The sequence below is a fragment of the Vespa crabro genome, chromosome 9 (genome assembly GCF_910589235.1).
Source record: "Vespa crabro chromosome 9, iyVesCrab1.2, whole genome shotgun sequence".
NCBI lineage: Eukaryota > Metazoa > Arthropoda > Insecta > Hymenoptera > Vespidae > Vespa > Vespa crabro.
Genome location: NC_060963.1, coordinates 8,764,747 through 8,775,043, shown reverse-complemented (window position 1 = coordinate 8,775,043; position 10,297 = coordinate 8,764,747). Strand labels below are relative to the sequence as shown.

The 10,297-nt window shown below is 25.6% G+C and overlaps 4 protein-coding genes across 9 annotated transcripts; 1 reads left to right on the top strand and 3 right to left on the bottom strand.

Moving 5' to 3' along the window:
- Window positions 1–7: 7 nt before the first annotated feature.
- On the top strand, window positions 8–1,972 carry LOC124426536 (nuclear speckle splicing regulatory protein 1). 2 transcript variants are annotated; one of them, XM_046968305.1, is made up of 2 exons: window positions 8–196; window positions 620–1,972. In XM_046968305.1, the coding sequence occupies exons 1-2, from the start codon at window positions 168–170 to the stop codon at window positions 1,740–1,742; spliced, it is 1,152 nt and encodes a 383-aa protein (XP_046824261.1). In that variant the 5' UTR covers window positions 8–167; the 3' UTR covers window positions 1,743–1,972. The 2 variants fall into 2 exon arrangements, with proteins under 2 accessions (XP_046824261.1, XP_046824262.1); XM_046968306.1 differs by lacking the exon at window positions 8–196 and adding an exon at window positions 372–456.
- Window positions 1,860–4,069, bottom strand: LOC124426537 (serine/threonine-protein phosphatase PGAM5, mitochondrial-like). Of its 5 annotated transcripts, none has more exons than XM_046968311.1 (6): window positions 3,805–4,069; window positions 3,542–3,720; window positions 3,187–3,401; window positions 2,951–3,081; window positions 2,207–2,367; window positions 1,860–2,152 (listed from the first exon to the last, which is right to left on the bottom strand). In XM_046968311.1, exons 1-5 carry the CDS (start codon window positions 3,981–3,983, stop codon window positions 2,217–2,219), a joined length of 855 nt encoding a protein of 284 aa, XP_046824267.1. In that variant the 5' UTR covers window positions 3,984–4,069; the 3' UTR covers window positions 1,860–2,152; window positions 2,207–2,216. The 5 variants fall into 5 exon arrangements, with proteins under 5 accessions (XP_046824267.1, XP_046824263.1, XP_046824266.1 ...); XM_046968307.1 differs by having other exon boundaries at window positions 1,860–2,161; window positions 2,226–2,367; XM_046968310.1 differs by having other exon boundaries at window positions 2,226–2,367.
- Window positions 4,070–4,492: 423 nt separating this feature from the next.
- Window positions 4,493–8,848, bottom strand: LOC124426972 (centromere protein J). The gene is made up of 4 exons (XM_046969327.1): window positions 8,602–8,848; window positions 5,090–8,277; window positions 4,808–5,003; window positions 4,493–4,697 (listed from the first exon to the last, which is right to left on the bottom strand). Exons 2-4 carry the CDS (start codon window positions 8,254–8,256, stop codon window positions 4,569–4,571), a joined length of 3,492 nt encoding a protein of 1,163 aa, XP_046825283.1. The 5' UTR covers window positions 8,257–8,277; window positions 8,602–8,848; the 3' UTR covers window positions 4,493–4,568.
- Window positions 8,849–9,057: 209 nt separating this feature from the next.
- LOC124426978 (mediator of RNA polymerase II transcription subunit 21) lies at window positions 9,058–10,230 on the bottom strand. The gene is made up of 4 exons (XM_046969340.1): window positions 10,083–10,230; window positions 9,749–9,836; window positions 9,539–9,650; window positions 9,058–9,455 (listed from the first exon to the last, which is right to left on the bottom strand). Exons 2-4 carry the CDS (start codon window positions 9,788–9,790, stop codon window positions 9,070–9,072), a joined length of 540 nt encoding a protein of 179 aa, XP_046825296.1. The 5' UTR covers window positions 9,791–9,836; window positions 10,083–10,230; the 3' UTR covers window positions 9,058–9,069.
- Window positions 10,231–10,297: the final 67 nt, after the last annotated feature.

Below are 10,297 nucleotides of genomic sequence, written 5' to 3'. Positions count from 1 at the left end.
TACTTTGTGAATCGATCGATTCAAGTATCGAGTAAATCGAACGCAAACTTTTACGTCATACTTCAGATGGTATATAATGATAATATTAGTATAAATATTTGTTAATTTATTGATCGTTGTCTACAATTGGAGTTACAGTGAAATAATTATACAAGGGATCATTCATTATGGAAAATATTAAGAAAGAAGATAAACAGTAAGAGTATTAAATTTACGTTATTAATAATTATTTATAATCATTATATAAGTTAATAATATTATAAATCATAATTATGAAAGATTTTTCTAAAGAATTATATTAGAAAAATGTACACTATATTTTAACACCTTACGATTCGGATTGTGCGCGAAAACTTTTGTGTGTAGTCTGTAATGTAATCTGCATATAGATTGTAATGTCTGCATTTTCCTTTATATCACATTATATATATGTTGTAACATATTTATAAGTCGCCGGTATTTAATGCACAATGTGTAAAATTCTATTTATATATCTCCGGTATTTTATAAGCAGTCAAAAAAAAACATATTTTTATATCTCCGAACGATAATATGTTAATATATTTTTAATCAAATAAGAATCCGAAAATACTAATGTATATAAATGTAACAATTACAGATATGGTTTAATCATACCTAAAAAACAACTCTCTGCACCAAAAGCAATAAATGTATTTGGGGATGAGGATACTTCTGATGAAGATGATGGCACTGATTGGGTTAGGAAAGCTCTTAAAGCAGAAAGTGAAAAAAACAAAATGAAAAAGCAAACTAAGCTTAACATGCAAAAAGCATTAAAAGAAGATCCAACTATCTATCAATATGATGAGGTATATGATAATATAGGAGCAAAAAATCAAGTTAAGACAATAAAAGTTCAAGAAAAGAAACCAAGATATATACAAAATTTTTTAAAAGCTGCAGAACGAAGAAAAAAAGAACAAGAACATAGGATAGAAAGAATGGTACAGAAAGAAAGAGAGGCTGAAGGAACAATGTATGCAGATAAAGAAAGTTTTGTAACATCTGCATATAGAGCAAAATTAGAAGAATTCAAAAAAATGGAGGAGGAAGAAGCTAAAATGAGTAGATTGGAAAGTATTGGTGATGTGACAAAACAACAAGATATGTCTGGATTTTATAGACATTTATATAAACAAACTGTTGAAAATATAGAAGAAGTTGAAAAAATTCCAAAAAATGCAGAAAATAGTAATGTCACGTTAGAAGCAAAAAATGTAATTAATAATGAATTTTCTACAATAGCAAATGAAAAACATGAAAAAAAATGTAATGTAAAAAAAAGTAAAAAAAGTAGGCAATATAGACAAAGGGTTATTGAAACCTATGAAAGTGATAATGAATTACAAAAAGAAACTGAATCTTGTAACACAAATAAAAGTATAATTAATATAAAAGACAAAAGTATTAATAGCTCCGATATTAAAGAGCCAGATAAAAAGAAACAAAAATGTGAAATACGAGATATTCAAACTAATACTCTGTCTAATTTAATACTTTCAGATGAAAATAAAGACAATATAAAAGATTCTGAAAAAATATCACAGAATATTGATGATAAAAAAATCAAAGATAAAGAAAATAAAGAGAACCAAGTTGAAAGCGCCCAAAAGAAAGAAAGATCTTCAATTTGGTTAAAGAGAACAGTTGGTCCTATATTTGAAGCAGCTTTACAACGATATTATGCTAGAAAAGCAATACGGAATACTGGAACACAATAAGATATTATTGTTATTTGGTATCTTTATAAGTTCATATATATTTTTAAAAATTTATTGATAAATTTATATTCAATAAATTAATGATACATAGAACATAAATAAGTTCAAAATAAATCATTTCTACTTAGAAAAATTTCTTATATTCACTTGTATAAAATCTACAATTATGTTTGCTTAATGCATATTTGTATATTTTTACACTGCCAAATAAAATGTCTTAATAAACGTAACAAATCGTAGATAATAAGTTGATTTCCATATTATATGAAACATTCCAATTCATTTCATTATGTATTATCTTCATCCATATATGCATTTTACAGGAAAAAGTGTGAACCTCACATATACACACACTATAGAAATACTTTTATAAATACAAAATTTAATTTCTTTCATGATTTTCTTCGCATCTGGAAATACTGAATTACACATTTCATCTTAAAGCAGTAAATTTAATTATATACCTCATTATTATTAACTAACTGAAATGTTTTGAGGTAACATATGACCAGTATCTCCAAGACAATGCATTGTTACTCTTCCATTAGGATATATACACAACCAAGTAATGCTTCCATGATTTAAAGACATACGCATCCAAGCTTCTGGAGGAAATTGTAAAGCTCTAAAAAATAAAAAAATATATATGTACAAACTATAATTTAGAACTATTGCAATTCGAATCTTTTTAATTCTGTAAGCCTCTTTCAGTTTAAAATATTTTATTTCAGATACATTTATTTTTTTATTTATTAATCCTAGTTGTGCCTGTGAGGTGTAGGACATCCCAGATCAACTTTGAGCTCAATTAAAACAATTTGCACATTGCATGATTTATGAATATTTTTTATAATGACAGAATTGGAAATGCGTTTTCAAACCTACTGATTATTATTACAGAGGCTTCAAAGAATATACAGTATTTTTTGGAGTAAAAATTATTCATTCTATATAAATGAGAGCTGTTCAAAGTGATTGGAATGTAGTGCACAACTTGAAATTATTTTAAAGTGAAGAAATTATTAAAAACTTCCTTAATTCATGTTTTTCTCAACACTCATGATGTTTTGAGTTACATAAGAATTGTGATATAAAATTCAATATATATATTTGTTATAATATAATATATTGTATACCAAGAAGGATTCATTAAAACTAATGGATCAAGAGAACAGAATGTAATATAAAAAAATAATCATAATATTTACCTGCAAACAAAATATCTAATAACATTTGCATGACAAACAAGAATAGTAACAGTATCTTTTTCTTGCTTAGGGTCTGCCCGATGGAAATATTTTCTAAATGCTGCTTCTATTCTAGGTCCATCTTGGTAAAACTAAAATTTGTCATAAAATTTAATTAATAGTTACATTGCAAATTACTAATTATTAAAAAATTAAAATAATAATAATAATATATCACTAATGTAATTTATACACACATATCGTTCTGACATCCAATTGCCTATTGGTGGTTCAGGTGGAATAGGTGCACCTTCAGTTAAAAGACTATCATCTTCAGTTGGTACATTTGGAAGACTTTTTTCTATTATTTTAGAAGTTTCTTGAGCTCTTGTCATTGTTGATCTAACTATTAGAGAATAAGATACGTCTAATTCTGCTAATCTTTTTCCAGTTGTTTCAGCTTGATGTCGACCTATATAAATATAAATATAAATGTACACTTTATTTGTATATATATCTAACTATATTATAAAATAATTATATATGATTTAAGCAGATATTAAAATTGCTTATTTAAGATTAAAATTATATAAATAATTTTTAATAACTAACCAAGTTCAGTAAGAACTTTTTCAGAATCTACTTTTCCTGCAGTATTATATTGTCCATGTCTAATAAGTACCAAATGCCTCATATGTTTGGCTCTTTTTGCTGCAAATTCTTCATTATATTTATTTTCATCTATTTCATTATTTATTTTCAAAGGCTTCACCAAACTTTTTGGATCTCGCCTGTAACATAAAAAAAATATGTTTCCGTCCATTATTATAAACAATAAAAAAAAAAATTAAAAAAAATATAAACAATGTAAAAACCCAAAGAACCTGTCCCAGTTATGATCCCATTTTACAGAAGGCGTGAAATTTGTTGTCCAAGAGTTTTGTACACAAGAAGATTCACAATCACCATAGGCATTGTAATAAAATAATGCTGCACCACTTAAAGCACCTAAACCTACGACGGTCCATTTTTGAAATCGTAAAAAGACTGACATTTTTTAAAATAATACAATGAAAATGTTTGAAATTTAATAATTTTGCTAGGGGGAAGCGCACGTATGTACACCAATATATACACTAGTCAATAAATTATTTAAAAGTTCACTATAAATCTAGAGAGTTTTATTGTAATTCGCAAAAGTGGTTGCAAAAATATAAACATAAAGCTATTTACAATATCCAATAATAAGCCATCTTTTTTGAAATTCAAGATTAAATAAGTATTCTGATTGGATAACAGTACCATAAGTGTTAGTAACGCGTTAGTAATTTTGGGAGATTTTTCTAAAATCCCTAAGATATACTCTCATATTCAAGTATGAATATTTCTATATTCATGTATGTATATTCTAATTCCATTTAAATTTTCTAAGAGCCAAAGTATTTTATATCTTATATTACTTTTTTAAAATACAAAATTCAATTACTGTTTTATTATATATTAGATAAAAATAATTATATATTATATTACATATAAATTGTAACATTTTAAAATTATATACATCATATAATTTATATTTCCAATTTAATATTTTTAGCTTATATCATTTTATTACAATAAATGAATATAAAATTTTTATTTAATAATGAGAATCCATAAGAAGATTACCAGCTTGGTCTTTAAGTCTTATTCTGCCATTAGAATAACGTGTCTCTTGTATACCATCTGGATAAACCAATTTAATTGTACCATCAGGATATTCTCGTCTCTAGAAAAAGAAAATGTTTGTAGTTGTTTAATTTTATTTTTAGCAGAATTCGCTAAATTATTAATGTTAAATAGAAGGATTAATTCATTGTAAGCCTTTTTTTTAATTACTTTATGATCTTTTGTATGTATTTCTCGTTGTCCATTGGGTAAAATAACAACTTTTTCTCCATTTGCAAAGGTTTCTGCAATTGTTCCATCTGGCAATTTCCATTTTTCATATCCATCTACTTTAATTATTTGTATCGAACCATCTGGAAATGATATTTCAACCATGCCATTTTGTGAACGCTTTTCCACTTGACCACTGTATAAAATATTAATATAACTTATAACAAGAATCCCTTTATTTCTTATAATTGTAAGTTTTTATAAATATGTATTTCAACTTACTTCGAAAATTCTAAAATTTCAAGACCATCGGGCATTGTTGTATGCCATGTCCGTGTTGAAGCATAAAAATATTTTACTTTTCCATCTTTTTGTGTTTCACGAACATCACCATTGTAATATAACATTTTTGTTATACTTTTGTCAGGAAAAATTTTTTTAACATTACCATTGGGATACCACAATTCAGTACATCCATTAGGATGTTCAATACATTGTACTTGTTCATTAGTTTTAAACTCTTTTGGAGAAATAGTTCTCTTGTATGTATGTAATAATTCTTTAGATGAGATGGAAGTTAATGGTAATTTTTGAGAAACTTTTATTATATCATCATCGTTTTCATAATTTAGAGTAACTTTATCTTTTTCATCCATGCACGTATCTTTATCAATTTGTGACTTACTATTTTCATTTTCTTTTTTATTTTGATTCTTTCTACTACCATTAGCTTCACATTTTAATTTATTCAATTCTGATGCTTTTATTACATTTGAAACTTCAATGGAACTTGATGTAGCATTCTTCAATAGATTTTCATACAGATTACGTTTCTTAATAATATTTTGCATACATTGTTCATACTCTTTAGGAATGTTGATATTACTTTTATTACTATTACGATTATGATCTTCAGTACTATGATTATCTATTTCATAATCACTTTTTATATATTCATGTTCTAAATTTATGGCATCTAACATTGTTTTCGACATTTTATCATCATCTTCTAATGAAGAATCATTTTTTATGACTTCTTTCATTTCTTCACTAAGCTGTTTATTAATTTGATGTAAAGCTTTTGTATTTGAAAATGTACCTATACTTTTTGTAGTTTTAGGATTATATGTTTTTGTTTTTATTAATCGTTCTACTTCTTCCTTTAATTTTATATTTTCCATTTTTAATATTCTCATTTGACTTCTATGTCTAGCTTGTGCTGCATTCCATTTACTTTCTTTGCTCCTAAGCTCAATTTGTAATTTTTCTAATTGCTCTTTTAAGTCCTGAATTTGTTGTCTTTCCAGTTTATTTTGATGAGCCCTTTCTTGAGAATCACGTAATCTTGATTCAAGTACGGTTTTTTCACGTATCAATTTTCTTTTTTCCTCTTCTAAGCAATCTATTCTCTTTTTATTGTCTTCTAAAATTAATTTTTTTTCTTTTATTTCTTTCAGAAAACATCGATAATCTTCTTGCAATTTTTGACGTTGTGAAAACAAAGCTGCATTTTCTTTGCGAAAAATATCAATTTCTTTTTCTAATTCTAATAAACGATTTTTTAAAAGTTCAGATTTGAAAATTGTTTCTTGCGTTTTTTTTATCTCATGTTGATCTACTTCCTCTTTCATAATCTTATTTGTATATGTATTGGTAAAATCACAAGCTTCATTTGCAACTTCATTTGTCTTGAATGTTCTAGATTTTATTAATTGTACATTTGTATCAGAGGAATCAGATAATTCACTACAATCACTCCAAGCTCTTTCATCGTTATAATCTTTCTGTGATAAAGATTCAGTACTAGATATACTGGAATTGTCAGTTAAGCCAATAGTTTTATACTCATTATATTCAGAAAATCTAACATGTAAACCTACATCTATTTCATTAGAATATACAGAATTTTGAATGTCGCAGTTTATTTCATCGTGTATATGTTCTATATGATTTTGAATGAACATTTGATCAGATTTTTTATTTTTTAATACATTAGATGTATTTTGTTTTTTTAATATTTGATTATTCTCTAGAGTTTCATTTGGGTTTTTTATAGGTATGGTTTCCCAGAAAGAATTAACATCAGATTCAGTCTTTTCATTTGATGGTATTGATTGAGTATCAGTCAATTGAAGTCTTCTAGGACTAATTTTATGAACAATATCTTGTTGTATTGGATCATTTATATTATCTTCTGTATCCCGAATTTTTTGCCTTATCTTGAAAGGTGTTGATTGTTGTAGAAATGCAACTACAGTACTTGAGGTTGAACACAAACTAGAATTTTCTGCTTTTTCTTCTAAAAGTTCAAATATTCTTATTTCTTCCATTTCTCTTTGTGTTTTCAAATCAATATCAGAACTATTTATTTCAATAATATTTGAATTTATATTTGATTCGATATTTGTTAATACAGCTTCGTTTTTTTTAGAATAAGTTTTTTTTGGAGGAGGAACATTCTTTAAATTTAACTGTTGTTGTACCACATTAATAGCAGCAATGCACTTCTTTGAAGGCACACTTTTAGATAACTTAGGCTTATTTTTTGTATTATCATTTTTATTATTTGTAGGATTAATTTGTTTATTAGCAATTTGTTTAATTGATACAGGAATAGCGCAAGATTTTACATTAACTGGAATGTTTTTTGAAGTTTGAATCATTCTGAATCTAGCTAGGCCTTGTCCTTTTTTTAAAAATGGTCTTTTAATTTGATTTTGTATTTTATCATTTGATTCTTTGTTAAATATTGGCTTATACTCTTTCAACTTTTCTTCTAGCAGAGTTTTAAAGTCTTTCTTTGGAGATGGCACTGGAATATCGTCAATAAGAAAACTTCTATCTACAGGTTTATCAGGTGGTAATGGTTCTATTCCTTCTAATAAATGGTCTATTAGATGAATTTTCTTTTTTTGGGATGTTATATATATATTTTCATTATTTGAATTACAATCATTTTTGGCATTACCTTTTTCATTTTCTTCTTGATATTTCGGTTTACTTAAGGTTTGTTTGCCAACATCATTTGAAGATTTTTTTAATTCAGTTAGAGACTTTTCTTCTTGAAAAGATTCATCAATGGTACTTATATTTGAATTAGTAAATAAAGATATATAATCAGACTTATTTATGTTATTATTATCATTTGTAGATTGTTCTTGAATTATTTTTTTCACATCTTTATCAATTTGTTCTTGTTTACAATCATCTGCATGATCAGTTGTATTCGCACTTAAATATACATCTTCATACCAACTACTTTCACACAATATTCTATTATCAAATCCTATTTCCTGAATAGGTAGTCTTAAAACTTCATACATGCGTAATTGTTCCTGAGTCAATTTCTGCCGCTGTTCCTGTTGTTGTCTTGTAAGACGTTCCTGCTGTTCAATCTGCCATTGTCTTAGTTTTTGTAAACGTTCAACCAATGATGTTTCTAAATCCATTATTTAAGTCGCATAATATTTCTTAACAGAACAAAACATATTATGTAGAAACAATCGCGTATAGAAAGTTATATTATTAATTATAATGAAGTAAAAGAACTTATCAAAGTGATACTTAAATATATTAAATAAATAAATATATATATATATATATATATATATATTTATTAAAGATATGAATCCTATATAAATTAAATAGAAATTTATTAAAAAGTTAGTGTTATGACGTAAAATAAACTATAATCAAATATTCAACAAGTGTGACAAGTACGGTTATGTCTTTATTATCACATATCGCGTATTCGATATTAAAAAAATGTTAAATGTTCATAAATGTCCATTCACCTTGTTTTGTAAAAAGGATATAATTAATAAACTTTGTTTAGTATAATACATAAATTAAACACTAATACATGGCATAACGCTACTACACAAATTGTAAAAACTATTGCTTAATTTCAAATATTCTATACTTCTTAAAATAACCACAAGAGTTCTCTGAAAGCAATGCAATTAACAGCAACTTCAGATATAATTTTTAAATTACTGAACAATTAATAGTAAATAGAAAAGTAAATATAGAGCTGCAGTATTAACACATCAACAAAAAAATGGAGTCAAAATTATATTAAAAACATATATTCATATATGCACATATTCGTTTCTATATTTATGTTTATATTGTAAGAATAATTTATATAAACGAAATATACAGATTATATTTATATAATTACAATATTACAAATTAAATCTAATTTATTATAAATTAATTAAAAGTGCTGGTTAAAAATATACATAAAATAAGTAATTATATTACTGATTTATTGAACTTGGTGATGAATTGGAGAGTTGATGCACATTATTGGAAGGCATGGAGTTTGTGGAACTCAAATTTTCTTGTTTGAAGGTCATGGCAGGATTTAAATTAATATTAAGTACAGCAGTTGATGCAGGGTTCTGCATATCTAATTGGCTCTGAGCAATGTCTTGCAAAGCTGCTTGAATTCGTTGAAGTAAAGATTCTCCTTGTCTTACTACCTCTTCAAGTTGCTTACCAGCTTCCTGATTTTCTTGTTCTAAACGACTTAAACTAGCTACTTGAAGTTCCTGTGACGATTCTTCGCTTGGAAGACTTTCTATTAATGTATCAATATCCTTTGCACATCTTGCAATTAAAGTTGCAAATAATGCTGCATAATCTAAAATATATATATAGTATAAAAATTGATAATTCAAAATAACAAAGAATATAGAATTAATATAATAATATACTTATGTACACCTTCTTGTGGTTGATGTGGTTGTGGAGTACCGATTCGATCAAAACCAGGAAATTTACTTGGTGTAGAATACTGTTGCAATATACCAACACTATTGCAAAAATGTTCTGCTTGCTATAAACATAAATATATAGATGTTAATAAAATTAGAAATAATATTATAATATTATTGACTACTAATTAAAAATTAAATATTAAATATTATAAATTACCTGATTTATAGTATCTTGCAATTGTGTTAAACGATCAGCCATAGTGATAAAGTTTATAAATGAAGATTGAAAACCAATTAAATCTTTACTAAAAATAATAGTTCATTCTTGTAACATTATTAAAACACAAATATATTTATAATATTGTATTTTTTATTTATTTGATTAAAATATATATACGCGAATTTTGACATAGAATAATATTGTAACTATAATATACATTAATTAAATCTGTTTAATTTCTTCAATTCTAGATCTATGTAATTTTTGGTATATTATTAAATTTATTTAAATGTTTCTTATATAAACCGTATAATGTCAACAAAAAGCTCACTCTTTCGACAAACAAATGCCAATTACTTGTAAAAATTATCGTTTTATAGCATCAAGAATTGGCAACGTAGCAGAAAATATAATATAACGCCATCTACCAATACTACAACAAATTCTATTATCATTTAGAGATACGTTTTGTTTAAATAATGTTAGTTACTTTATTATATTTATTTTATGAACAAAATATATATTAACTATATAATATATATCATC

Coding starts and splice junctions, on each gene's coding strand:
- LOC124426536 (XM_046968305.1), top strand. CDS start 168: ATGGAAAATATTAAGAAAGAAGATAAACA. Junction 197..619: donor ATTAAGAAAGAAGATAAACA/GTAAGAGTATTA, acceptor TAACAATTACAG/ATATGGTTTAATCATACCTA.
- LOC124426537 (XM_046968307.1), bottom strand. CDS start 3,983: ATGTCAGTCTTTTTACGATTTCAAAAATGGACCGTCGTAGGTTTAGGT. Junction 3,402..3,541: donor AAAAGTTCTTACTGAACTTG/GTTAGTTATTAA, acceptor ATATTTATATAG/GTCGACATCAAGCTGAAACA. Junction 2,368..2,950: donor ATTAGATATTTTGTTTGCAG/GTAAATATTATG, acceptor TTTATTTTTTAG/AGCTTTACAATTTCCTCCAG.
- LOC124426972 (XM_046969327.1), bottom strand. CDS start 8,256: ATGGATTTAGAAACATCATTGGTTGAACGTTTACAAAAACTAAGACAA. Junction 5,004..5,089: donor GAAATTTTAGAATTTTCGAA/GTAAGTTGAAAT, acceptor TATTTTATACAG/TGGTCAAGTGGAAAAGCGTT. Junction 4,698..4,807: donor TACATACAAAAGATCATAAA/GTAATTAAAAAA, acceptor TTCTTTTTCTAG/AGACGAGAATATCCTGATGG.
- LOC124426978 (XM_046969340.1), bottom strand. CDS start 9,790: ATGGCTGATCGTTTAACACAATTGCAAGATACTATAAATCAG. Junction 9,651..9,748: donor TGCAAGATACTATAAATCAG/GTAATTTATAAT, acceptor TTATGTTTATAG/CAAGCAGAACATTTTTGCAA. Junction 9,456..9,538: donor ACCACATCAACCACAAGAAG/GTGTACATAAGT, acceptor TATATATTTTAG/ATTATGCAGCATTATTTGCA.